This window comes from Spea bombifrons, chromosome 4 (assembly GCF_027358695.1).
Source record: "Spea bombifrons isolate aSpeBom1 chromosome 4, aSpeBom1.2.pri, whole genome shotgun sequence".
Lineage (NCBI taxonomy): Eukaryota > Metazoa > Chordata > Amphibia > Anura > Pelobatidae > Spea > Spea bombifrons.
This window is the reverse complement of record NC_071090.1, coordinates 1,996,309-2,023,640: the sequence shown is the minus strand read 5'-3', so window position 1 is coordinate 2,023,640 and position 27,332 is coordinate 1,996,309. Positions and strand designations below refer to the sequence as shown.

The 27,332-nt window shown below is 46.7% G+C and overlaps 3 protein-coding genes across 5 annotated transcripts; 1 reads left to right on the top strand and 2 right to left on the bottom strand.

Moving 5' to 3' along the window:
• Positions 1–1,490: 1,490 nt before the first annotated feature.
• Positions 1,491–4,803, bottom strand: UPK3A (uroplakin 3A). The gene is made up of 6 exons (XM_053462103.1): positions 4,665–4,803; positions 2,971–3,105; positions 2,596–2,869; positions 2,325–2,404; positions 2,071–2,203; positions 1,491–1,681 (listed from the first exon to the last, which is right to left on the bottom strand). The coding sequence occupies exons 1-6, from the start codon at positions 4,720–4,722 to the stop codon at positions 1,528–1,530; spliced, it is 834 nt and encodes a 277-aa protein (XP_053318078.1). The 5' UTR covers positions 4,723–4,803; the 3' UTR covers positions 1,491–1,527.
• Positions 4,804–8,633: 3,830 nt separating this feature from the next.
• KIAA0930 (KIAA0930 ortholog) lies at positions 8,634–15,996 on the top strand. 2 transcript variants are annotated; one of them, XM_053462722.1, is made up of 10 exons: positions 8,634–9,023; positions 12,788–12,936; positions 13,262–13,366; positions 13,581–13,658; positions 13,997–14,098; positions 14,399–14,539; positions 14,690–14,884; positions 14,971–15,136; positions 15,348–15,503; positions 15,832–15,996. In XM_053462722.1, exons 1-10 carry the CDS (start codon positions 8,882–8,884, stop codon positions 15,870–15,872), a joined length of 1,275 nt encoding a protein of 424 aa, XP_053318697.1. In that variant the 5' UTR covers positions 8,634–8,881; the 3' UTR covers positions 15,873–15,996. The 2 variants fall into 2 exon arrangements, with proteins under 2 accessions (XP_053318697.1, XP_053318695.1); XM_053462720.1 differs by having other exon boundaries at positions 13,259–13,366.
• Positions 15,997–21,271: 5,275 nt separating this feature from the next.
• NUP50 (nucleoporin 50) lies at positions 21,272–27,087 on the bottom strand. Of its 2 annotated transcripts, none has more exons than XM_053462715.1 (8): positions 26,902–27,087; positions 25,284–25,363; positions 24,873–24,956; positions 24,596–24,779; positions 23,657–24,250; positions 23,106–23,181; positions 22,685–22,803; positions 21,272–21,651 (listed from the first exon to the last, which is right to left on the bottom strand). In XM_053462715.1, exons 2-8 carry the CDS (start codon positions 25,350–25,352, stop codon positions 21,449–21,451), a joined length of 1,329 nt encoding a protein of 442 aa, XP_053318690.1. In that variant the 5' UTR covers positions 25,353–25,363; positions 26,902–27,087; the 3' UTR covers positions 21,272–21,448. The 2 variants fall into 2 exon arrangements, with proteins under 2 accessions (XP_053318690.1, XP_053318689.1); XM_053462714.1 differs by having other exon boundaries at positions 26,948–27,087.
• Between the last annotated feature and the right edge of the window lie 245 nt (positions 27,088–27,332).

Sequence of the window (27,332 nt, the reverse complement as noted above, 5' to 3'; positions counted from 1 at the left end):
TGTCTAAACATCCTTTTAGACAAAGAGGAACGAGAGGAAACCTTATCTCCTTACAGGCAAAACCTGTTCAACCGAGCTGCTCGTACGGCAACGATTGCAAGCGACGGGTCAAACAAACAAAAAAAAAAAAACCCCCAAAAAAACCCTTTTCTTTTAAATCTTTATATGCTCCGTACCGTGCAGACCTGTTTCCGGCAGAATTAGCCCCGAATCTGGCTTTTCTCATAGACGAATCCCCTCTGTTAAACACGATGGGTATTTAACCCGTGCATTGCCAGATTAAAATAAATAAATAAAAACAAACAAACATCGGGCAGCTGATGGGAAATCTGCCCCGTGAGAACTTGCTAGGCAGCCTTTAATAGGAATAATAAAATATTTTATATGAGAAAAAAATGGTGACGTCACAATATCTCAATCTTAAGAAAACACAGATAACTACCGGTACTATGTAAGAGAGAGAAACCTCAACAATCCGGCTTCATGCCGGTAAAGCCGCATTCTTCAGCCTCACGATCCAGGAACAGATAGCGTATGGGGGGGGGCATTGGTTAAATAAATAAAAAAACAAACATAAAATGATATATATACCGTATATCTTTATTATTTATTTATCCAATGTTTAATAAGCATAATTCTGAGTGGGTTTTATTTCAATATAAACCAAAACAATAAGAAACGTCAGAAAAACATAAAAGATACAACATTGAAAAACGCGGTCAATTAAAGTGACTTCACCAGAACTTATTATTTTTTTTTTATTTTTTTTTTACATTGTATCCCCCGATATTCCGTGTCCTGAAAAAAAACGTAATAAATACCAAAATGTAATTCCTAAATACAGCTTCACGGCTCGGCCCGTTTAGAGTTTGACCGTAGATTTAATTTGTGTTTTTTTTTTCTTAATTATTATTTTTTTTGTCGCCCAACATTTATTACGAAAACTCAAAGGGCCGATTTACTTTAGGAGACGCGATTGTAAGAAAAACAGATCCTTCCCCAAACTCACCGACATAACGAAGCCAAAAGTCATTTAAACAACAACATTTTATTGTAAACCTCAAATTATAAAAAGAAAAAAAAACGCAACAAAATAATATCTTAAAAACATTTCAACGCAAAATTTCAGAGAAGGGGCGAAAGCGAATATTCAGCACAAAAATAAGAAAGAATGCAGTAAAACGGTTAGTTTTCACATTTAAAGGTTTTTTAATCTCCTTCTCGGTAACAAATTCTTTCATTGTGAATAAAAATACGGGGGGGGTATAAAAAAAACACACAAAAAACACAAAACCGCTTAATGTTCTATTATATTACCAATGGGGGGGGTTCTATTGCTAGATATTTTGGGGGGGGTTAGAAATCATTGAAGGAAAAGGTGATTTTGGTAAAGAGGAGATTTCTGACATTTAATATTTACAGGGGAGAAAAAAAACTCAACAAGAGAAGAAAAAAAGTCCCCCCCCCAGGGATCCGGTTATTATTTATTATTCACTCCAGAACTTGCGAGCGGCGCGGCCGTCGGGCTCAGCTCTCCGGGTGGGCCACGTACTGCACTCGCTCGTCGGACGGCAGGGTGGTGGCGTACGTCGGCTCCGCCGCGCTCTGGGCCTTCATCTGGGGCTTGTGGGTGGTCCGGGATTCGTGTCTCGTGGCTTCCATGCCGGACGACGAGGAGCCCCTGCGTGGGAACCGATACAACGGATTAACGCGGCGTAGACACACATTCTGCGCACCGATGATGTCATATGTTGGCGTTTTGCGGTCATAGGGGCCGCGCACACCGACGAGAGCCCCCCCTTGGAGATTTCTGCGGCTCCAGGGACCCCCTACGGCAAACCTGTGGCTGGGGGCTTTATGCCGAGGCTGAGGGGTCTCAGCTGTATGCGGAGATATAAATTAACTCTCGCATGGTGGGATAGAAAAATATCGGGGTCCCAAAATATTGCCGTTTCTGACCCATTTCGCTATGCAATTATTTTAGGATTTTTTTTTTATGAAAAGTAATGATTTATTTGTGCGTCAGAATATGGCGCTTTATGGGGGGGCTTCGCAGAGGGCCGCACTCACAGCAGTCCGGAAGCGATGGCGGCGACGAGACCGAGGAGGATGAAGAAGACGAGCACGCTGAGGATGGAAGTGAGGACGATCATCCCGCCGCTCCTCCTGCCGGGCCAAGTGTCGATGGACGAAGGGTCTTTGGCTACGGGGAGGAAAAACAAAAACGCGTTGGTGGCTCAGCGAAAACGCGGGATTATAGAAGGATACCACGGCGGCCGGATGCCCCCACCCAGCAGCTTCTACTACTATCGTAGATTCTTTACCTTTGTTTGTTGTGATTGCAGGCGACCACTTGGTTTCAGCCTTGAAGACATCGCTTAAATCTGTGAAAACGTATTTAAACCTAAAAAAAAATAACAAAAAAAAAACGTTTAGAGAAACAAAAAACAAAAGAAATCATTTTCATGTAACTTTACTGTGAGGGTGGTAGGTAAGCGGAACAGCCTCCCAGTAGAGGTGGTAGAGGGTAATACAGCGAGGGGATTTAAGCATGCGGTTAAGGTCGGGTTGATCGCCCCGCATTTGGGGAGTTACCGGTACGCGGTGCTGTTCCTGAGGGGCGCGTTGCACGTTCCGGAGACGTTGGGGTCGTCGAGGCAGGAGAAGTCGGCCCCGACCCGGACGATGGATCGATCCAAGATGTCCTGGACCAGAATCGCGCTCGACGATTGCGTGAAGTTGGGGAAGTTTGCACAGCCGGGGTAGGGAAACGCGGCCGCCAGGTAGGGGCTGAGCTTCCCGCCGTCCGACTCGCGGTACGAGGTGCGGAGAATCTTCCCGCCGATCGTGACAGTCGCGTTCGTTCCGCCTGAGAAGGAAAAAGAAACGTTTACGCCGATTATTATTAATGCAGCGGCGGGGCTCCAGGGCGGGTATTAAACACACAGATTCCTGCCGCGGGGCGCTTACCGGTCTGCACCACGTACAGATACACTCGCTCTGACTGCTGCTGCGCGCAGTACGGCTGCTCCAGGACCACCGTCGTCTGCGTGGGATTTATCCGGATAAAATTATTATTCGCCAGCGAAGGAACGTCCGCCCCGGCTTCAAAAACACAAAACACAAGGATTATTATACATTATTTATTATATCTTTTATTATACAGCGCCAACCACTCCCGCAGCGCTTCTCGCAGTCCCTGCATTCACCCGGGGGCTCTGCGTTTAGTACCGCTAAGAATCTCTGGAGCTGTGTAGAGACACGCCCATTCCCCGCCCACGCAGATCTATGCTGATCACCCATCCACTGCACTGCACTGCACTGAACCCCCCAACTGTCAGTCATGTGATATTTGGGTGACTTTCCCGGCTCAAACACCGCACTGAGCTGATGCTTTATGGCGATGCTAATGAAGTCCGTTCCTCCATAGACTTTCATTAGTCAGAGAGTCCATCTGGGTGATTAAGACTGAGCCATTCTATTGTTCCCCACAGGCAGTATGATAAGGAGTCGGGGGGTTTAGTAGATCGGGGGTCAGATAACAGAGCGAGAATCATACAAATGGCTGATATGCAGCTGCCTGAAAACTTTATATTATGGGGCAAAAAACTACAACCGGGGTAAAAAAAGAAAACAGCGCCAGATTAATGAACCTATTTTGGATGAGTAATAAAAGCAGTAGAGGGTCCCCGGTCGGATAGATCGCGTCCAAAACGTCGCCTCTTTCCCTCTACAACCTCCTTGGATTGTATCGCGGGGGTAACGGTGGTGAAAAGTTGTTATCATAGCAACCAATGAAACGGAGCGATCGGAGGATTCCAACGGGAGCAGCGGTGTTAAGACCACTTTTTGAAATGTATCTATACATTATACAGGGGCCGGCTCACTGATTTATACATTATACAGGGGGCCGGTCACTGATTTATCTATACATTATACAGGGGCCGGTCACTGATTTATCTATACATTATACAGGGGCCGGTCACTGATTTATCTATACATTATACAGGGGCCGCTCACTGATTTATCTATACATTATACAGGGGCCGGCTCACTGATTTATACATTATACAGGGGGCCGGTCACTGATTTATCTATACATTATACAGGGGCCGGTCACTGATTTATCTATACATTATACAGGGGCCGGTCACTGATTTATCTATACATTATACAGGGGCCGGTCACTGATTTATCTATACATTATACAGGGGCCGGCTCACTGATTTATCTATACATTATACAGGGGCCGGTCACTGATTTATCTATACATTATACAGGGGCCGGTCACTGATTTATCTATACATTATACAGGGCACCTCACTGATTTATCTATACATTATACAGGGGGGCCGGTCACTGATTTATCTATACATTATACAGGGGGCCGCTCACTGATTTATATCAGGTGGATCCCAATAACAAGATCCACGTCAGGTTCAGGACATTAAATAAAAGGAGGGGTTCTTTATTGACTCCCAATATAATTGCTAACTGCGTGCAGCGAAGGGGTTAATAAATAATTATACAAATAATTCAAAAACAATAACAAAAACGTTCTGACCAATCATCAGAGACCCGGCCGGCTCGTTACATAAAAAGACATTTAAAGGAGTGAAACGCGGAGAAACGACGTGAAAAGTGAGATTTACTAAACGGCTCACCGACGGAATTCAGCAAAAGCAGCCAAACGCAGACCAGGAACCCTCTGCAACGCCCCATAATTCCGGAGGTCAGCGCGCCGCGGCTCCCGACCGATCTGCAGCAAAGGATGAAATGAGGCTCTCAGGTGTATGGAGACGCACCTGCACCCCTGTGGCCCCGCCCACCTAATCTATCAGCCAATCACAAAACCTGCATATTTAAGCGAACGTCCCAAATAGTTCTTTTTTTTGCCCGTAGAGGTGGCGGAAGACGCGGGGGGGGGTTATTGAGCGAAGCCGAGATACCGGAATGGTTTCTAGAAACCCCCGCACTGCGGGTCGCCGTGAGAAGAAGGGGCAACTCACACAACCGGTTTTACTTATTTACCCCACGGGGTGACGACAGGGCGGCAACGTATAAAAAAATGCATTGTGGGGGCAGTAAGGATTTTTATTGCACCCTGAAAAAGGCATATCTCATAACGCCCCCCTTTCATTGATTATCCTGGTTGCCCCCAGCTCGGCTCCCGTGGGGGGGGCAGCATGTAGCCGGCTGCTGCAGAACCTCTTTGGGGGCCAGACGGCGGGAAGTAATGAAATAAAATCTGCAGATCGTCGCCCGGAATTTAAATATTCTGAGCAAAACAAAAAACCCATTTTTGCAGCTTTTGGAAGTTATTTAGGTGAATACCCCCCCAACCCCCCCCCCCGCAGCGGAGGAATGCGGCTCGGCGAGAACGGCGACTTTCTGCTTTATCAGATGTGAGATCTCTTTTTGCCCCGGGGCAAGTTTTTGTTTGACCCCAATCTCCCCAAAAATATTCTGGAGTATTCGAGATTTATCCCCAATCTTTCCCAATTCCGTTAGTTTAGGGCAAATTCATTCTGCAAAACCCCCCTTGCCCGCCGTGCAGGAGATATACTTACTGTCCGCTCCAGTGGCGGGCTAAGAAAATGCCACAGAAAGGGGGTCTCAGCAGTTTTAAGCGGCCAATCAGTGGCGAGAATCACTGGATGATGGAGGAGGCCGGGAGCTGCAGCTTCTACCTAAGGAAAGTTTTTTTTATTATTATTTTTACCTTTTTAAGAATTCATATTAAAGCCCCGAGCGTTGGGGTCTCCCGCGGAGGGTTGGGGTCTCGCGGAGCGTTGGGGTCCCGCGGAGCGTTGGGGTCTCCCGCGGAGCGTTGGGGTCTCTCGCGGAGCGTTGGGGTCCCGCGGAGCGTTGGGGTCTCGCGGAGCGTTGGGGTCCCGCGGAGCGTTGGGGTCTCTCGTGGAGCGTTGGGGTCCCGCGGAGCGTTGGGGTCTCTCGCGGAGCGTTGGGGTCCCGCGGAGCGTTGGGGTCTCTCGTGGAGCGTTGGGGTCTCCCGCGGAGCGTTGGGGTCTCTCGCAGAGCGTTGGGGTCTCCCGCGGAGCGTTTCGGTTTAAGGCGACGCGATCTGCTGATTATTCCGAGAATTCCGAACATTTCCGGTATCTGCAGAATCCCAGCAGACCGGTTTCATCGCGTTGCTGCCGACGTTGCCGACGCTTTCTGTTTATAGCGACTTCAATCACCCAAAGAGTTACTTTTCCCAAAAAGACACATTTTACGAAACAGAGTTATTTGAAATATTTTAACCTTCGCCTCAGGTGACCCCAACCATCCGACCCCTCTCAGCGGATGAGACCCCCGTGTGTGATTCCCTCCAACATATAAACCTTAATCAGTCGTTCAGGAGCCGGATGTCTATCCCATGCGTGTTTAATACCCTGACTGTATTACCCTCTACCACCTCTGCTGGGAGGCTGTTCCACTTATCTACCTCCCTCTCAGTAAAGTAAAACTTCCTTCCATGTTGGCAGCAAACCCAGTGTAATCTTAGATTTACTTCGCACACACTTTTAATGTAAAAACACCCAAACGCTCACTCACACTAACATCCTTTCACCCTCTCTCTCTCTCTCTCTGTGTCTCTCTCTCTCCTACCTTCTCCACCAAACATTTCTGTGTCCCTGTCCGTATGCTGGCATGAGTGTGTAAACGTGTGTGCGTTAGCGTGAGTGTGTGTGTATAAATGTGGGTGTCAGCGTGAGTGTGTGTGTATAAATGTGGGTGTTAGCGTGAGTGTGTGTGTGTATAAATGTGGGTGTTAGCGTGTGTATAAATGTGGGTGTTAGTGTGAGTGTGTGTGTATAAATGTGGGTGTTAGCGTGAGTGTGCGTGTATCAACGTGTGTGCGTTAGCGTGAGTGTGTGTATAAATGTGTGCGTTAGCGTGAGTGTGTGTGTATAAATGTGTGCGTTAGCGTGAGTGTGCGTGCGTTGGCGTTAGAGTTTGTAAAATGTATGTTAGGGGGGTCGGGAAGTTGCTGATGAGGCGGCTTGGCTCTGGTGGCTCCCCGGCCCCCGCGGTCTCCTCCTCCTGTCTGCCTTTTAGCCCTTCATGTATTTTGGAGCCGAGGATTGTGATGAGGGAGACGGCCGTCGGCCGCGTTGCACTCGGTTAGCGAGGACGTCAGCGGAGGAAGAGATTTACGGGAATTGCGCTCCTGTCCGTTTAAATTATTGAATAACACCGGCGCCCTCTAGTGGTAAATAAATGCACGCGCGTCCGGGGATTATACCGACGAATCAGGCGAGTGAACGGTCAGGAGGTGTATCAAGTCACCTGTATTCAAGCAGGGATTCCAGCTGTGATATAGCAGGGAGAAAAGCACCAATCGAGACGCTCAGATATCATTAAATCAGAGGAGAATATGAAGGAGTCGGATCCAGACCGTGTGACCCCAGAATCTGCCCCTTCACCCCTCATTACAGCCCTGATCCAGGTAAGAATTACACCCACAACCCCGATAATACCCCCCAAGGAGGCAAAACCCATCATCATGTATGATTCCTTCCGGCTCAGATTTGTGGGGGGTTTTTAAGACACATTTATTTATTTTTCCCAACAATATTGGATTCGGAGTCATTTATCTCCTAATCACAGAAACGGAGGAATAAATATTAATAAAGATGGATTTCATCTCCTGGAATGCGGTGCCGTTCATCCAGCGAGGGAACGAATTTCACGTGGGAATAAAATTGAAGCTTTTTATTAGATTTTCACGATTCCCGGCGTTGGGTTTTTCCATAAACAGGAAATTATAGCCGGCCTCGCGTCCTCCGCCATTCCAGATCAGATCCTCCCAGTTACCCGCAAACACTGACACCCCTGCCCCAGCCCCCCCCCATCACGTCGGCCAGATTTCACTTTTTATTAGCGACAGAAGAGAATAAACTGATCGACCTCACGAGACTCCCGGCCCCTGCAAATAAATAAAAAATCTATTAAAATATACAGATAATAAAAATGACTGAATTTAAATCCCAGACCCTGCCGGCAGATCGGCCCCCAGCGGCCCCCGTCTAGTCGCCCGTTTCTCCTGCTGTAAAGACTCAAACCTTAATCAGTCGTTGGTCTCGTCTTAGATTCAGGAGCCGTATGTCTAACCCGCGCATGTTTAATGTTTAATAATGAACTCATTTTGCCTTCATTTACTAAACGATAATATGGAGATGATTCTGCACCCAATGCTGGTCCTGTGAACATACAAACTATGATATTATTCTATGTCATACATGTGTCATGTATGTGGGGAGACCCCACCCAGAGATCTGTGTCTGTATTCCGAGCGCGGAGATAAATCCACCTCCTACCCCCGGACATCACGGATCTGCCACCATCCTGCCCCCCGCCTCACCCGCCGGGGCTCCAGCTCTCCCCACCCGGGACTACGGCCCTTTAAACCCGAGCCCAGCGCTGATTGGCCGGAACTGTCAGAACGGTCATGCAACCGCGTAATGATTGGCTGCCCGGCTGTCAAAGTCCCTTGGAATAGAAGCGAGCGCTGATTGGCTGCTGGCGCAGCACAGCCCTTTAAACCTTCTGCATGCTGCTGATTGGTCGCCTGAGCCAGAACGGCCCTTTAAACCAGTGAAGCTGCTTGTTGCAGGAAGTGCCCGGGGCGGAGTGAGGGATCCCAGCTGATCTGCTATGGGAGGCGGAAGTGCCGGGTAACGAGAGGGCTCTGCCTGCCATGGCCGTGTCACCGCGGGCTCCCCGTCTACCTGCCGGGCATTAAAAAGAACGATAACCGCGAGGAGGGCACCGGCAGCACGACTACCCCCATCATCCGGCCCGGGGCTAGGGGGCAGCAGGGGGATCCCCGCCTCTGAGATCACACAAAGACTGCGATGAAATCATCTTTGGCAGGATGGCAGCCTTCAAGACGATCGGCCGGGTGGGGAGGAGAGAGGAGGAGGACGGAGATCCGGACAGATCCCTCCAGGAAATGATTTCTGCCATAGTGGACGAGAGGAATCGCCTGAATATCCGCCAGGAGATCAGCGGACTGGGTGAGTGGGTGCCACCGATTCCATGCCAGCCGGTACCTAAACGGTTAAGGTGGGCATTGGGATGGGGACCCCCTAGGACAGCGGTGCCAGTGATGGGGTAATTCCTAGGAGGGGACCCAGAGCTCTTATTGCGGGGGGGGGTGATGCCTCTGGGGGCATTAATAGATCTGAAATGACAGATGTGCCCCGTAAGATGCCCCTCATACCTGGGTGGGGGTCACGGTGTGGAGAAGACTCGGGGAGTATTGGTTATTTTTGTTAATCTTTATCACTATTTCTGTATTTAAGGCTCATTTCATTATTATTATTATTTATTGATTTATAAATGGGGGGGGTCTGCCTGTAGCCCCCATCTTTGTGTCACCTCGTCTGCCAGCCCCAGCTGCCCACCCCGCACGGTGCCTTCGAAGGGTTAATCCACCACGACCTGGGATTCCTGTGCCTGGAGACCCGGGTTTGGGGGTTTCAGCTGTCGTTGGGTCCGGAGCGCTGTCTGATTCTTTGGGATTGTGACCCTTTATTCCCTGACGCGCCGGGGGTCTCGGGGTCACTGGGGGGCAATGAAGTCTGCTGGCCGGATGTGGCTGCCTATAATGTGTGTTACTAGTCGGGGCTCTGGACCCGGTCTGATCAGGGCCCGGTGGTCCGGTTCTGTGTTCTGGTTCCGGGGGGGTTATTAGCCGGACCTCTGGGTCTAAATTGCCCTCCTCTGCCCGAGAACCGCGTGGAATCCGCTGATTTATCCCGAGTCCCGCGTTCCTGATAATCGGCGGCCGCCGGCAGACGAAGGAATATTCTGTGGGGCGACGTCCGGCGGTTACCCTGCGATGGCCGTCGGGGCCGCTGGGGTTAGGTTACCGGTACACCGAATTCATCAAATGTTTTATATTTCCGCACTCGTTCCGTCCGCCGCTCTGTCTGCTTCCCGCCGTCCGTCTGTCTGTCGCGCTGTTACTATTTCAACAAACCGAGTAACATCCCTGCGTTACGATCTTTAACTCTGATCACTCCCAGCCTCCGAGTCGGGGCCGCTGGATTCCGGTCGCTCTTCTACCTGTCGGGAAATCTTATGTTTTCTTTATATTTATAAATTGTATTTTTTATACGATTGTTTTTTTCTTCTTTATCCCTCTTTTTAGATTAATTATTATTTTATTTTTAAGCCGCAGCAGCTTCTTCCTCCCGCGGCCGAGGTTTCTATAAATAACGATCCGGAACTCGTCCTGCTTCCCTGTTTCTGATTTTACTTCCCGTTTCCCGAACGCGTCGGGTCGTCTCGGTCCGTCGGTTCTGGTTCCGTCAGACCCTGTGAATGTAGGGACTGTAAGAAGTGCTGCGGGAAGTGTTGGCGCTACAGAAAAAAAATGACTTGGTGTCTAAAGTCTTCCTTTAGGGGGCAGATGATGCCCCCGTCCGCCCCCCCCCCGAGCTAACACTATCGCTTGCGTGTGACCCCGTAGCGTGTAACTAGCGGTCTGTATGTAGCTTTCACAGGGACCTGCGACGCTCTGGGATGGGGGGGGGTTGTGGGGGGTCTGTGTTTGCTCTTCGCGGGATGAAGGCGCCTGCTGCCTGCCAAGTGCTGTCCTAATCGCAGACCGTTCTGCAGGCACATCTCGCTCGGTCCGTCGCTGACGCTCTTTTGTTTGTTTGGAACGTATTCGTAGGTCGGTCCGACTCCCAGACGAGTTTAACTGTGTTTGCTTTCTTTGCTCTTTCGCGATCGCTTCCTCGCCTCCTTCTCCGCTTCCTTCTCCGCTTCTTCTCTCTTCCAGTTCTGTCTTCTTTCTTCAGTTATCCTGGAGGCCCCGCCTGCAAAGGGGCGGGGCCTCCATGCACGCCCTCTCCCACAGTGGGAGGAGCTGGGAGGAGGCAGTCCCTGCGGTGCACGTTGTGGCTCCGCCTCTTTGCGGAAGTGCTCCAAGAGGCCAGAATATTGCGCGGGATCCGCGGAGAAAGCGAAGCGTGGGATTTATTTATTATTTTTCATTCTTTTAGCGCAGGGAGCGCGGAGCGCGTCGGCTGTCGCTTTATCAGAACCGGGAATTCTGATTTATTAAAAATCCCCTCTGTGCCCGGAGCGAAGCGCGTCCCTCACTGACCAGAGAGAAACGAATATTTAAACAAATCCTGATTCATTCGGCAAAGTCTGGAAGATCCGTCGCTGGCGGAGCAATAAAAACAACAACAAAAAAAAAAAGTAAAACAAAAACAAAAAAAGTAAATCATAGAAAATATTTTGGATATTACTTATTTTTATATATATGATGTATTTGTCTGTCTATATCCGCCATGTGACGCGGTGGCATCAGATCCGTGATTGGCAGACAGTGGTAAAAAGGCGGGGCATGAGGTGGGTGGCGCTATGAGTTCGCAGGTCACATGGATGCTCTCAGTATGAATTCTCTGATCCAAAGACGCTCATCGCGGCGGCTCTGCCATAAATGATGATTTTTTATTTCTATAGCGCCGACCTTTCACGCTCCGCTTCTTGCAGTCCCTGCGTTTGAAACGCCGTTTCCTGTAACCTGGGATTTTAAAGGCTGATACTTTGTATCCTCTGTTTGTTTCGTCGTTTTTCTCTCCGCCGCTTGCGGGACTCGATTCTTATCCACAAAAGAGGAGAAAACCCTTTAAACTTCGTTATTCTGGGCAAAATGCCGTTCAGCAGCCAGAGCCCCGGACTGTGTATAAATAGTGTGATTTAGGAAGCGAGTCGGGTTCTGCCGAGCGACCGACCGTTTCTTGGAGGGTTTTTTCATCCCGGCGTAGAATATTTGAGTCTCTGCGGGGGAAAAAAAAAATACTCCATTTCTAAGTAAATGGCCCAATTTTTCTATTTTGGATCCTTCATCTCGTCAACAACTCGTGACTGCAGACTTGGCGTTCCGGGGCTGTGAGTCACTATGACGGAGCTGCCAGTTTGAGTTCCGCGGGCCGGAGTGACGGACTCGCCCCCCCCCCGGCACCGATTAGTCGCGGATGAGGCAATCGCCTGGAAATGCCCCAGAAATTGGGGTGGATGCAGAAATAAATGAGCAACCGGAAAGGTTTAGAAATACATACACCCCAAGTGTCCCTGTTTAGTATGACCAGTCCCTTTTTTCTAGGAGGTCAGAATGTTTGCTGGGTATGAGGGGATCGCAGGGTTCTACAGCCCTAAAAGCCCCGATAATGTGTATAGAAACAGCAGGGAACGGCTTTATAAATTAAACGGGGTAAATAAACCAATTATTCCTCTCTGTGTATTGCACAGAGCTGCGAGCGGGAAGGAACGTCGCGTTTCTAGAATGATTAGCGTTAGATTAGATGGCGGTGTCTTTATTTTTTTTGTTGTTGTTATACTTTGATTTCGGCTGGCTGGGAGTAGTTGGAGTTGCGCTATAACATGATGTACGTTGAATAAATATATTTTCTTGGAATTTCTAGGAATCCCTTACAATTTACATTTTTAATAGAACGGAATTCCATTTTGCAATGGCAACAGTCAGGGCGTGTCCCATCTTTGTCACATGACTTTTGGGTGATGTTAAGCAGCATCTGATAAAATATGAACGGGAATTCTGCCAAATGAGATGTAATGGTGATATTAACCCTTTGATAGCGCATCACAAATCTATTTATATTCTATACGCCCCAGGAGTTAAAGATCTTTCTGAATGAAGTCACCTGTATTATTTATTTATTTATTTATTGTTTATAAATTCTTTATTTATTTATTTATTGTTTATAAATTCTGTTTTTATTTATCCCCCCCCCCCCAGGTTTCTTTAAAGATGACCGCATCGTGTTCTGGACTTGGATGTATTCCACGTATTTCATGGAGAAGTGGGCCCCCCGGCAGGACGACATGCTCTTTTACGTCCGTCGGAAAATGTCTTACGTCGGCGCCGACGGCAACGAGGGAAAGAAGGTGACGGCGGCAGAAATCGGGTTAAATTCCGTATAATAAAGAGGTTTTTATTGATGGTCCTGATCCGAATGTTAACCCCGTATTCGGGAACCATCCGGGTGTCTTTTCTGGGGTATGCGTGGAAGGGGCGGGGAAAGCTGCACATAGCCCCTCCCACCTGTTCACTATTGGCGTGTTGAAGGCGCATCCTTTTAAATGTTTCTTTCTACCGGAGCTGGAATTGTCTCTAATAATCCCGGCATGCAGCTGTTACATTTCTGTGCTTTTTCCCGATAAGCGACTCGCGGCGCGGATTATAACGGCCGGTTTTTGCTTCGTTCAGCAGGTAGACGTCGAAGTCTATCGGAAAGACTCCAAGAAACTTCCAGGACTTGGGGACCCGGATATCGACTGGGAAGAAAGCGTCTATTTAAACCTCATTTTACAGAAGGTGACATCTGCGTTCTATTTGAGCACTTAATAAAGGGGTGGTAAATAAGTGGAACAGCCTCCCAGCAGAGGTGGTAGAGGGTAATACAGTGAGGGTATTAAACATGCATGGGATAGACATACGGCTCCTGAATCTAAGACGAGACCAGCGACTGATTAAGGTTTTTAGTGGGACTTAAGGCCGTGTCGCTCATCGCCGTCTTGCTCCTCCGCAGTTGGATTACATGGTGACATGCGCGGTCTGCACGCGATCGGACGCCGGAGACATTCATATCCATAAAAAGAAGTCGCAGGTGAGCGGAGGGGGGGGGTGAAATTAGGGATATGAAAGAAAATAGCCGGGGAGCCGAGGCTTTTTTGGCCAATTACGTTTTTGTTTTTTTAAAAAAAAAAATGGTACTTTATAGGCTTAAAAGTTTTTTTTTTTTTTTTTGTTTTCCGTTTTACAGAAAACTTTATAACAACTTTGTTTTTGTTTTGTTTTTAGTTTAGTATTATAAAAGTATATAACGATATCTTAAATTCTATAAAAAAAAAAAAACCTTTTTAGATCCTTGATATCTCAGTATTCAATAAAAAAAATGATAATAAAAATATATATAATTAGTTTACGTGTTTTTGTTTCTCGTAGCAAGTTTTTGCGTCTCCCAGTAAGCACCCCATGGACAGTAAAGGGGAGGAGTCGAAGATCAGTTACCCGAATATATTCTTCATGATTGACAACTTTGAAGAGGTAACGCGGCAGGCGGGGGCGGGGCGGGTGCGTTAAGTTGGGGTTCAGGTGTTTTTATTTTATTTAAAATTTAGAGGGGGGATTCTCCGTATAATTCCAATAATCCAGAAAATGATAAATTAATTTATAAACGTTGAGCTGATGTTTATTATTTTATATTTTTTTTTTTATATATTTTTATTCGCGGCTCATTCCATGGCGCAGAATAATGTATAATCGGCTCTTTTGGGGGTTCCGCGGGTGACTGTTCCGTTTTGCCCCCCGATAACCCGCCCCCCCATGCGTTTCTGTGCGTTCCAGGCGTTCAGTGACATGACCGTCGGGGAGGGAGAAATGGTCTGCGTGGAACTCGTCGCCAGCGATAAAACCAACACCTTCCAAGGCGTGATATTCCAGGGGTCCATTCGCTACGAGGCCCTCAAAAAAGTCTACGACAACAGGGTAGGTAAACAACCCCCCCCTGCAAAAATATTTATATAGAAGAGACCTCCGAGACCTCTTTTCATGGTCCTCGTAATTTGCTTTTTCATGATCTTCTTTAATAATTGGTTGGTAAATCCCCCCCCCGGCCCCCCCGCGTTCGTATTTTAGGTCAGCGTGGCTGCGAAGATGGCCCAGAAGATGTCGTTCGGCTTCTATAAGTATAACAGCTTGGAGTTTGTGCGCATGAAGGGCCCTCAGGGCAAGGGCCACGCGGAGATGGCGGTGAGCAGGGTCTCCACCGGTGACACCTCGCCCTACGGCACGGAGGACGACTCCAACCCGGGCTCGCCTTTACACGAGAGGGTAAGCGGCGGTCTCGTCTGCTACTGGCCGTCTCTTAGTAAGAAAACCAGATTAACCCTTGGTGTCTCCGCTCACCCCCGTGCCAGGTCACCTCGTTCAGTACTCCGCCGACCCCAGAACGCAACAACCGGCCCTCGTTCTTCTCCCCGTCCCTGAAGAGGAAGGTTCCCCGGAACAGGAACGCCGAAATGAAGAAATCTCATTCGGCCAACGACAGCGAAGAGTTCTTCAGAGACGGCGACGACGGCGGAGGTGAGAATAACGCGGCGGATGGATGGCGGATGCTCCCGGATCCATTACGTATCTAGGACAACTGTTCAAATAAAATATTTATTTTCTAAATTGCGATCGAATGAAAGGCGTTTTGATGGCCGGATTGGGAAAGGATTTGGGGAAACCGCCGTTCCTAAACCGAGAATACCGTCCCGAACTCCCAGCAACGTTATTATAAATCTCTCCGCAGATATACACAACGTGACGAACCTGAGGTCTCGCTCCCTGTCCGGAACGGGCCGCTCGCTGGTCGGGTCGTGGCTGAAGCTGAACAGAACCGACGAGAACTTCTTACTCTATGCACATTTAACCTACGTCACTCTGCCGCTGCAGCGCATTCTGTCCGGTGAGCGTGGATGGAGGGGGGCTGGTTAAGAAGTCCAATGGAAAATGTATTTACCCCTTAAACCCCCTCCTGGTCCTGTATACAGTAATATACCCCCCCTCATCCCGGCGCTGTATCCAGTATTTTATACCCCCCCATCCTCCATAGCCTATCATAAGTTAGAGAGTCTGAGTGGGTGATTAAAACTGAGCCTTTCTAGGATAACCACATACTCATGGCTAATATGCATTTGTGAAAACATTATATTGTATTTTTTTTTTTTTTTTTAATGTAAAAATTAGTATGCCCCCCCCATTACGTGACTGTCTTTCCTTTTTCTGTTCTGTAGATATCTTGGAGGTGCGACAGAAGCCCATCTTGATGTCGTAACGAGAATTGGCTCGGTCTTGAGGGGGGTGCAGCATCGCTGCCAAAGTGCCTACTCACCCTGCAAGCGATAACGAGTGAGTGCTGCCGCCTAGTGTCGAGGAGGGGATGCGCGCCGAACAAAGAAGCCGACAAAAAACAAATCCGAACGCTCTTCCCGTTGGACACTGTGTGGGGGCTTGCGATACAAAGGGGTTAAAAAATACCAGCCAATCAAAAGTGCCTCTTTTTACCCCCTCCTTTTGATGTATGTGTATTCTACATCCATATGGTGTTTCGGAAGGGGCTGTGATAAGAAAAACGCCCCGAACCACCGTTTTTATATTTGTTATCCGCTCTTTAATACGAACAAAGTCCGCCGACCGCGCGCCGCGTTCCGCCTGCGCCTCGGTGACGTTTCACTTGTGATTCCGCGAATGTCTTTCTGCGAGCCGATGAACCGAGAGTCTTGGGTAAGAGAACGTTATTATTATTTTTTTTTGCACTTTCCAATGCAAAAAGCATTACTTTGGTCCTGCGCCATTTCCTTAAATCCGTGAAGATGAAAGCCGAGCAGCCGTTTAATTTTTGTTACTGCAAAAAAAAAAAATTGTAATTTCTCCAAAGTTTGGACAGAATCGGGCTGTATTCATTTTATTTTTAAAAATAACTGCGCCTCTTATGATTCCTAAATGGGGCTGCAATAACCGCTCTACAGAAACTGAATTTTTTTTTGTATTTATTTTGGTTAAAATGGGCAAATACAAGAATTTGTTGGGTTTTCTTGTTAAAATCTCAATTTAAAGACCCGGACCAGGAAATGAATCCGATTTCTTCGATCCTCCCTGCTTTCAGAAGTCAAACGGACTCAAAAATAAACTCCCTCCCCATGGGGGATTTTTGTTGTATTTATTAAAATAGGCCTGTTCAAAAAAAGGGAGGTTTGTAACCACGTTTAGTAAATATGTTACTCTGTGCTTTACACCGGATACGTTTGTGTAATAATGTTGCACACAAAGAACTAATATTTCTGACTTGAAATCCAAACTGTGAATACGATGATTTTTGTATATAGAAAAACCTGTAGTGTTTCCACGTAACGCGGCCGGGGGGGGGGGAGCTTTAAATATTGCGTTAATTACGATTTAAATTTAATGTAATTCTTTACAAACGTCGCAGTATTAGGGGCTGCGCTGTGAGCCCAGGGGTGCGATGTTTTTGCAGTCACTCTGTGGATCGTCAAATCGGTGGAATTTATAGAAATTGCTTCCTGTTATGTGTATTTTTTTTTTTTTTGGGGGGGGGGGGGATGAAGCTTTTCCAGGTCAGACAGTTTCTAGCGGTTTTTGGTTTAGTCTGATTTAAGATTAAGTTCAGCGGTGAGGGTTTTTTTTTTCTTCTTAAATTAATATTTACCCGTTTTGTTTTTCATGCCTTTTTTTGTTTAGCCGTGCTGTAGCAGCGAGCGAGGGGGGGGGGGGGGGGCTTTAAAGAAAGTGTGTAGCAGTTTCCTACTTACTATAAGAGCCCAAAACCAAATTTGCTTCTCAGCCTATTCCATGCATCTTCATCCTTTTTACTAAACTCTACCACTTCCACTAGCATGCTGTTCTGTGCATCCACTACCCTCCCAGTGGAATATTAATAAAAACCCCAAAAGCTTCATTTTCTACCTTCCAAAGGAAAAAAACTTATTTGCAAAGGACAGATTAATAGGATTTAGGGCTTTGTAGTAAAGCTGCTGTTCCACTTATGCTGCTTATGCATATCTAGAAATCTTTAATTGTATAAAGTGATGCTTCATTCAGAATTCCCAATTTTGTCACATGACACAGAAAGGGGCACTGATAGGTTGTTGCCAAAGAAACTTAAAGCCTCAAACGTTTGTTTAATGTTATTACACCTTCAGGGGAAAGAATAAAATAGAGCTGCTGAGGTTTATTCACTTAACATACTAGAGAGCGATTAAGGTTTAGTCTAAGTGGAACTGCGCCTTTAAACTTATAGCAGTGTTACTGTATATACTAAGGGTTTTTTTATGCATGTCGTTTTAGGTCACTGGTTTTCACTGTTTGTCTACAACAATGTATTAAATATCCAAGATTTATAGGCGAAAAATCAGTGTTTTTGTGGATTACCAAAATAAGAATTTTTATACTGATTTTGTAAAGAATGCTGCAGCTTAGTGACTTTTTTTTTTCTCCCCCCTATGTGTATTAATTGTGCTTCTGATAAGAGGTCTTTGGCCTGGTTTGCAAACAACTCCCACTAGTCTCAGCCAGGCTCTTAAGGCAGGTGACAGTATTTCATTACAACATTGGATACTAAATACCCCCCCCCCCGTCACTCATTTGGTGACCCTGAATGTAAAAAGGCCCCTAAAGGTAAGCTTAATAATCATTAAGAGAAGCGCTTCGCTACGTGATGTCTGAATGTAAGGGGCTGCCGGGGCCGACGTCTTCTGACGGTGCCATTTTCGACTATTTCTGTGCCAGTTAAATGTATTAATGGGTGGTAGGGCACTCAGTCGTTGGTCTCGTCTTAGATTCAGGAGCCGTATGTCTATCCCATGCATGTTTAATCCCCTCACTGTATCACCCTCTACCACTTCTGCTAGGAGGCTGCTCCACTTATCTACCACCCATTAGGTAGCAGAGCAACCCCACAATAGAAATTGGTACGTACTGATCATACGGTGTAAAAAAATAATAATTCTGAAACAGTATTTAAATTGATCTCAAGATGCTGAGTTATGCCACAAAGCAGTGTTTAACGCGTCAGGGGGTGCCCAAAGCTGGACGAGGGGCTGTTGATATACGGCTCCTAGACGAGGGCCACATTTGCATCCGTTAGGCAGTTTCCCCGGTTGTTACGTTTTATACTCATCTTTGAGTTGATCCGGTCACATCGTCACGGAATAGATTGTGTGCTGTGTGTCTACATTCGTGGGTTCGGCCGTCCGAGACAGATGTGGATCTTCGGAGCCGCAGCCGAGTCGCCCGTCTTGTCTCGTCTTTGTTTTATGTGCGTTTATAGAGCTGTCTGTTTCTACTTTAAAACAGGATTCCTGGCTGTCTGATAAGAATAACTCATTAAAGTAACAACACTTTGCCTTATGGTCGTGGTTCGTATCCTAAAAGCAACGCCAAGGTCTGATTCATTCATCTTTCATTAATTAAAATGTATAAAAGCTCTAAGAATACCGGCACCGGCTCTGACATTCACTGCTGTGAAAGCTGCTGCTGCTTCTATGTCTGTAGAAGGGACCTCTGAGGTTTGGAAAGTAGGAAACTGGGTAAAAAAAAAAAAAATTATGACGACCGTCTCACCATTTGAAAGACCCCCCCCCCATTATTTTCCTGTAAATGCCACATTAAGTAGTAAGAAACTTATTTAATTTCCCACCCCCTTAATAAATATTCAACCTCAAGGCAGTAATCAGATGGAATTGGGATTTTTGTCTGCATTATCGGATGTTGTATAAACCGCAAACACCAGAATTTATCAAGAAACAACCGAATTTATTAGCGTTGAACTGCGCCAGGCACCAGATTTGACAACCTTAAGACTAAATTGCAAGCATTTTCTTTTGATCGACAACTGGCTGCAAAAAAATTTTTCATTGCTTTGTGAAACAGGTAAAATAACCTTTGTCAGTGTCCCCCCCCCAGAACATAAAACCCTTTCCTGGCTGGTTTACCAAACTTGAGGGAAAAAAAAAAAAAAAAAAACACTTATCATGGATCCTGGAAGAAAAAGAAAACCCCTTCTGTGCCATTCCAGCTTCACATCCAACCTTTTTCTAAACCAGAGCCGATTTTCTCACGCCGAGTGTTACTATGGAGCGAAGAGCGAGACTATTGCTATTGAGACTGGTAGCCGACGGCTGTCAGCCTGTAACTCGTTGGCGCTCGGACCCCACAGCAGACATATACATATATATATATATATATTCCTTTAACGTTAAACAATTCAGCAGCTCAACAAAAAATTAAACTAAAAAAAAACTAAATGAAACGCTAACATATTAGATATTCCCCACTTCCCAAGATCTTCCACATCATACCTCGCAGCATCAGAAACTCGTCCTAAGGCAGGCAGAGCCGTCTTACAGGAGCCTGCGCTCCACTTACAGCCAATTCACAGCTTATATGGACGCTTAACGGATGAAACAGATTACAATGTGGATCAAAAAACGCATTGCTCAACCGTTCAGCACCAAGCGCGGTCCGGTCACATTTTCCAGGGCTGAAGAACTCAAACCAAACTCACGGGTCAAGTTACTGAAGTCAGGATGAGTTCTGCCATTAAGGCAAAATGCCGTGCAAATAAAACATCACTAAATTAGACTTCTAGCTCAATCGCCATCTTTAAATCCTAGAAGCAAACATACAGATTCCGCATCGTTCAGCTCTATGACGTATCCGTACGGGACAAGAAAAGCTCAGCCGCCAACATCCTGCCGTTTCTATTACTTGACAAACATTGCGGTATTGCTCACAGCCAAGCATAATTAAACATGCCAAGTCGGCAGACGCGCTCACGCACTTTCAATACTACTCAGTGAGCGGGAGATCGTAAGCGCTCCATGTGAAGGAGACCGAGGATGTATTTCAACCAGACATGCATTTAAACAGAACCGAAGATACTAAAGCCACAACCGTGCTCAAGACTGAAAGGGTTAAACGCCTTTAATAACCAGGGTAAGGGGTTATGCGTCTGAAGCCAGGAGGAAAGTCAGGAAAGTTCTTAAATGCATCAGGAGTTTGTTAGATTTTCAAAATGAGTTTTGCTGAATTTCAGAACTATTTTACATGTCAGGAAATCATACGGCAAAGCGTGTTAACAGCACTCAGCAAGTTACAACCATACCGGGTCCTTTTGTGTATGTGCAATATATATATATATATACACACACACACCTATATATATATATATACATATATCTCCCTTGGACAGTCAAAGGGTTTACAGTGTTCACAAAAATTGGTTAACACGGCTGCAGCTTTTGTTTTAACACCATGGACGGCAGCGGATGTGATTGTTACGCGTTTAAGCAGACAGGGACTTAAATGACGGTTATTGGAAGCATTACTTCGATGCAACTAATAGTCCTTCGAGAAACACGTTAAGGCCTCTAAGATTCTGTAGTGGGAGACTAAAGCACCAACGGAAAGGCAGAATTTAAACCCAAAAAACAAAATTGCTTAAACGTGTCAGCCTCCTGCGTAAAGGAAAGCCGGCTCGAGCTACTCTGGAACGCGACTAAAACGCTAGCAATTCCAAGACAACCTAAGGGGTTAAGGCTTCGGCCGCCACAGGCCATAAACCATTTAAGGCTCCGCTCTGAAACACCTTCCATAAATATTTAACTTTATTTAAATGCATTGGCACACAACCTGCAGGCTAATTCCACTTAAAGCTTTTATTACTATTTCATTTTTTATTTTTTTAACAAAAATTAAGACAACCTTTGAGCATTCAGAAATAACTCGGGCCACGGTAAAAAGAATTTATCCACTGAATGGACACATTTGAGGTTTTGAATGAGCAGCAATTTTGGAGAGATGGGGAAAAAAAAAAAAAAAAAAAGTTTATGTTTATGCCCCTTTTTTCTCAAGCAAAATCCTATGTAGCTCATCAGCATCGTCCGCCGTTTTCACTCTAATCAGCATCGTCACCGGGACGGTTGGATTCTTCTCGTCGATCGCCGGGTTCGGGACGCAGACGATCATCACATTGTTCTTTCCCGTTCGTGAGCATGGCATGGACGGCTGGACCAACACGTTCAGCAATATGTTTCCTGCGGTTTTAATTAAAATAAAAGGTGTTTAAACTCAGTTTGCTTTGACTACAAAACATTAAGCGATCGTAAGCTTCACATACAGCCCACCTTACCTCCATGTTTGCCGTTTTCATTGCCATGCAGTCTATTACTGATGGCAGAGGTAACCCGGTACATTAAAAAATCCCTTTTCCCCCTATACATTTGCCAGCCAATTGCCTAGCACAATGTATAGCTGAAAATCTGCCTCCTATACACAGGGCACCTAGTAATTTATTTGCTATTATGGCTGATACAATGCAGAGGGACCTTGTACAAGAAAACAATTTAAACAAAACTGGAGAAACAGCTGTAATTGTTCAGATTTGTAAATTGTTGCTGCGGCTCAAAGTCAATCTGCCAGCAACGTTCGAGTCAGCTTTACAAATGAGGGACGTTGGTTGAATAGCAAGAAAGGAAAAATGAAATGCTATTCCGCACCGTCCACACGAGAGAATACAGAAAGTTTTCCTGCGCGCCAACCTTGTCAAGAATAAATTGAGATTACCACTGGGGACGTCTGAGCGCACGCTACTGATCCTAATCGGGAAGCTGGGTTTCAGAATTCACTCCGTAACCAGCAAACAATTCCATTTTCAGCGTGACTAATACCGTTTATTATTCGGGTCTTGTAGTCCATCAAAATGAAAAACGTCACGTGTTACAGATCTGCTAACACGGTACTGAAGACGGATATTCTGCAGGAGGTGGGAATAGCTTATTTTTCTCTACCAGCAGGGATGAGAACCGTTAAACACTCAATATAGACTAAAGAGGATTCAAAAATGTATTTATAATTTATTTGGCTCCCCCGATACTAATCCAAGAGGAAGAAACCGGTAATATTTGGAGAGAACAGGACAAACTAAGCAAATAGACATCCATTTACACTGCTTGGGTTTTAAGAGTCTACATAATGTCCTTTAGATTGTTTTTATGCCTTTATATAAAACCCCTGACATACTCGGAGATTCGTAGTAAAATCAAGGTGTATCAGTGTTTGAGGACTCACCCAGGTTGGTATCGGCACGGACTAGAAGCTGAGTCTTCTGATTCCCTACAGGTTTTAGGTGCAGCGTTCCCACTCCCTTCTCTTTAAACTCGGTATCTTTTTTGTAGAAAAGCTTGCACCTGGGGATTCAAAAGTCAGTAAGATATTCAAGCTTAAGCGGAACACAATGTATGAAGAAGAGGGGGGGGTATTTGTTCTGCCATGCCGACAGTACACAGTAAGCAGCGCACTCAGAGCGGAGCCGGCTAACAGAGCTTTGCACCCTCGTTGCAGCATCACTACATATTTTACCTTTACGGCTTCTAAATACACCTTTTCAGTCTGTAAAGCCAATTAGTTTGCATACTAAACCATAGGATATGAAAATCTGACATGTCCATTATTCACAGGATCAATTCTCTCACCCTGTAACAAGACTTACTTTTTGGAATAAAACGCGTCGTCCTCTTTCACTTCTTGTATTTCAACCTTTGGTGGTTCTTCTTCCTCCTCACCAGCTGTTAATTTGGAGGGGGGAAAAACGGTTCTCATGTTTATATACCGGCAAACTGTACATCTAGTGAGCAATTTCCATTCTCTATTTTCCCAACCGGAGCCAATATATTTCATATACAACAGCCGAAAAGAAAAGCTATGACATCATACTCAAGGATTGATTTGCATGCCGATTAGTTTTTATGATTATAAATTAAGTTTATGAATTCAAGTTTTATTGAATATAAAGCAGCCAAGGAGCTAAAGCGTAAAACGGACTCAAGGAAGTCTGCAAACCACAGCAGGTTATCAAAAAATAGGTGGGAAATTAACGGGATCCCACCTACTAAGTGCAGTTTATTGGGGTCTCCTGCAGTTTACCAGGAGCCGCGATGAAGCTGGAGACTAAAAGCCCTGATCTGCGCTGAGAATTCCCTCAAACAGGGAAAACCAGGAGCCACCCAGAATAGGCAGCCGACGCACGACATCACCGCTTACCAGCTTCAGCGTTGGTGGTGGTGCCGGGTTCCGGGGCCTTGGCAGGAGCCAGAGGAGCTGCATCTTTCTTGAACAGTCCGCCACCCACAGAGAAGGAGAAGGTAGCTGCTGCTGCAGAACTGGCGGCACTAAAAGCGGAGGCGTCCACTTTCTGCCCAAAGTTAAAGGTAGCGATGGGCTGAGATGTCTTCTCCTGCTTGTCAGAGGTGCTCTCTTTGCCAAGAAATGAAAATGTTCCCTTGTTGTCGGTTTTGAGAGAGTGAGAAGTCGTAATGGTCGGATTCTGGGCTGACTTGGGGGTGCTATCGCTTTCAGATCCACTGTCTGTGCTGGCGCCGTACTTCTGCTCAATGTCCCCTAAATGTTTCTCGTAGTCCCTGAAGATGGGCGTGAGGTCGCACAGAGGATTGGCGTTAACGTGCTTCACTATCCAGTCGCGCACGCAGCAGTTCAAGGACGACAGCTGCTTATTGTAGTCGCTGCTGTTACAGGACTTTTTAGGAGCCGGTCCGGAGGTAGAGGTCACCTTTTCGCCGTTGGTTCCAGAAGTTCCCACAGTAAAACTTGATGAAGGGCCATTTGAAAGCGGAGATCCTGAAAGAGGTCATGACTAATTTAAAAGTCCTAGATAAGAGCCGAGCGTATGAAACAAACCGATAGATTTACTAAACAGATTTCTACACGTACCCTACTTACTATATGAACATCTTACTTGTTGTAACTATTAAGCAGGGCTTTCTACGGTGTGCGGCGGACCACTCCGGTCAAACTCGTCTGGAGTCCATTACTTCCGGCGCATTTATTGCCTCAACCCCCTTGGACAGGGCCTGACCTATAACAGGTTTGCCCCTTTATAGATATTAAATAAGTTACCAGTAATATGGTTTCATCCCCAGCACTGTGTTTAGTTTGCACTTGTTTTACAGTTTAATAACGTACCGAAGGACAGCTTTGTGTTTGTCGCAGGCTGCAGATTAACGAACAAGGAAGAGCTTGAGGTGCTGGATCCGTTCGTCAAGCCTTGCAACGGTTTAACGCCCGTCCCGTTTCCAAATGCAGAGAACGCACCTCCGGTCGATGGGACGAGGCCTTTAAAGCCTTTAAAAGCTCCACTGCTTTCACCCTGAAACGAGAAGCGTTAGTCGTGTTAATCTCTCCTCCCCTTGCAAATAAGAGCGCAGACCCATTTACCAACATGCGCAGCGCCGGATCTTACATCAGCTCCAGCATTTCTACGCTTCGCCTTTTTGATCTCTCTGTTCTTCAGTATGTCCTGACTCGCCACAGAAAAGGTCCCAGCCTATCAACACATTAAACAAATGTCAGTGTGTTAAACGCATACAAAACAGCGCGGGAAATACATCACCATGAACGTAACGCTGCGGAAAACAGCTGATTAAGGAACCGGTGCGGCCCTTTCCATATTATTAGAAGCCACCATTAACTCTACAGTTCCCAATTTAAAATTAATGGCAGTTTTACTAAAATGCATTAGCTTTTTTTTCTTTATGATTTGGGGGTTTTAACTCAATAACTGCCACACAGATTTATTGGATTTGTTGCTGCTAACGCAGTACACAGTCCATGAAGAAGTTAAAACGAGTTCGTAAGCCTCCCCCGCACTCACATCCTCAGCCTCTTCCTCCTGATCCCAGTTACGATCGGTCAGCTCCTTGTCTGCGAGTCTTTTTGCCATTTTGATTTCACCTAAAAGATTAAAAAGCAAAGATGTGAGGTGGGGTCCGCGTGCGAAACGAAGAATTCCTCTAACACATATCACAGGGTCCCGATCGTATCGCGTAAAACACGCGGCGTAAAGAAGGGCCGGACAGACACGTCGGCAGGGCCGTTCCTTTACGACGCGCAGTTTGCATATAATCGTCACGGGGCTCGTATTTTAGTTTTATTACGGATGTTTTCATAGAGCTCCCATTTCCCGGCTCGTGACCCCGACTCGACCCCTCAAAAGGGCTCCATACAGACCCAGCCGCCTTATCAAACAAGCTGATTTATTCTGTATTTCTCAGTTATTTTCATTATCAGCTCCAATATGCGGCAATTATTGATGAAAAATCTCGATCCTTAAGTTTCTCTGCCCAAAGACAATAAAGGGTGCGCGATTTAACCCTTTCCTGCATGGTAATTCTGTCTGTAAGTTCCCCGTCCCAGACACACAGGTATTAATGCCGTGACCAAGACACTGACAGACCGGTAGGCTAACAGCGATGGGAGTGCGGGCTGACGCCGCTTCACCGGTGCCCATAGACAGACGAGCCGCGGGAGATCTGTTGGGAGAGATGTCTCCAGCCTAGAAGCGCTGAGCTTGGTGCCGTTACAGTACATATGGACTCAAGTCCGAGGTACCAGATCATGATGGCAGGGTATGGCCAATGCAGGGTACAGGGTTTCCAATGAGTAGCTCACTAGCCCTGGAAATGTTACTCCTCCAGGATCCGTTTCTCCGAGAGGATCAATGCTTTATATTGCCACAAAGTCTTCAAGAGTTAAAAAGCGTCACTAGTTACCATGCGGAGTGTCAGCTTACTGGGCAAGCGCAGACAGACACCCCCTAGAGGTGGAATGAATGAACCGGCCCACCAGGAAGGACTGGAATAGCCACGGCTACTAAAATTTCACCGAAGTGCCAAAATTCGCACCATTGACGGATTCCACGCCTTAAACGGGGTCACTGCGGGTCACCTCTTCCGAGCTCGGGAAACGTATATCTCCCATTCATCTACAGCACCATCGGCCCCTCTCTCTACACCCCTAGATTGTAAGCCTGCGAGCCAAGCCCTTTTCACCCTAATGTATCGGTTCATCTTAGGCTGACGGTTACAATTTTGCCAGAACCTTTTAATGTAGGGACTGTAATAAGTGTTGCAGGGATTGTTGGCACTAAGTATAAAAACATGATAATGTGGCTTGTAAATGCTTTGTTCAGCACCAGATCCTGCAGAACCTCTTGGCGACCAGTTGATGACACGATATTCGTGCTGAACACGGGTCTCAGTCACACTGCCAACAGCCAAGAGGCTCTGAAGCAGCGGCGGCCTCTGCAGACTATTTAGTGCCCAGACCCGGGTGGGAAATAACCTCAGGAAACCGGTAAACATGCCTCTGCCTCCCAGGATCCTCCACAAGCAAAAGCGCTACAGGCCCCGGTGGCAGCAAATTGCTCAAGGGGACGTGGCCCTGACTTAGAGGCCCGTGGGGGCCCCAACCGCTTCCCTAACACCATTTACCTCACGGTCTCTGTCACAGACACGAGTAGTCGCCGAGTATTAATACCTCTAGACACTCCGTGTTCGGTGCTGTCACAGATTTCACATGCCCGGTACACCACACAGGAAAGCAGCCCAGCCAGAGAGCGGGAAGCGGCTTCAGGCAGCCATTTTGTAAGAGCACAGAAAGCGCGCGGCTAATAGGCATGCGCGTAAGCTAACGGTCGGAAGGGGCGGGGCTATCCTGGCAACGTACCATCCATTCATTGCCTGTCAAGATGGGGCTGAGCATGCGCAGACCAACGTAAAGCCTTGCCGAAGCTTGGAGGGGACCCCAGGTACCCAGAGCTTCAAAAGGGGCAGCGCGCAATCGCGGTGGGGTTCTCATGTGACCACAATGGATGAGTCCTTAAAGGGGCACGACCATAAAACGTATAACAACATGTTTTATA

Coding starts and splice junctions, on each gene's coding strand:
- KIAA0930 (XM_053462720.1), top strand. CDS start 8,882: ATGGCAGCCTTCAAGACGATCGGCCGGGTGGGGAGGAGAGAGGAGGAG. Junction 14,099..14,398: donor TGATTGACAACTTTGAAGAG/GTAACGCGGCAG, acceptor TGTGCGTTCCAG/GCGTTCAGTGACATGACCGT. Junction 15,137..15,347: donor AGACGGCGACGACGGCGGAG/GTGAGAATAACG, acceptor ATCTCTCCGCAG/ATATACACAACGTGACGAAC.
- NUP50 (XM_053462715.1), bottom strand. CDS start 25,352: ATGGCAAAAAGACTCGCAGACAAGGAGCTGACCGATCGTAACTGGGAT. Junction 24,251..24,595: donor AAACACAAAGCTGTCCTTCG/GTACGTTATTAA, acceptor GACCTCTTTCAG/GATCTCCGCTTTCAAATGGC. Junction 23,182..23,656: donor CACCACCAACGCTGAAGCTG/GTAAGCGGTGAT, acceptor CCAAATTAACAG/CTGGTGAGGAGGAAGAAGAA.
- UPK3A (XM_053462103.1), bottom strand. CDS start 4,722: ATGGGGCGTTGCAGAGGGTTCCTGGTCTGCGTTTGGCTGCTTTTGCTG. Junction 3,106..4,664: donor GCTTTTGCTGAATTCCGTCG/GTGAGCCGTTTA, acceptor GTGTTTTTGAAG/CCGGGGCGGACGTTCCTTCG. Junction 2,870..2,970: donor TCTGTACGTGGTGCAGACCG/GTAAGCGCCCCG, acceptor TTTCCTTCTCAG/GCGGAACGAACGCGACTGTC.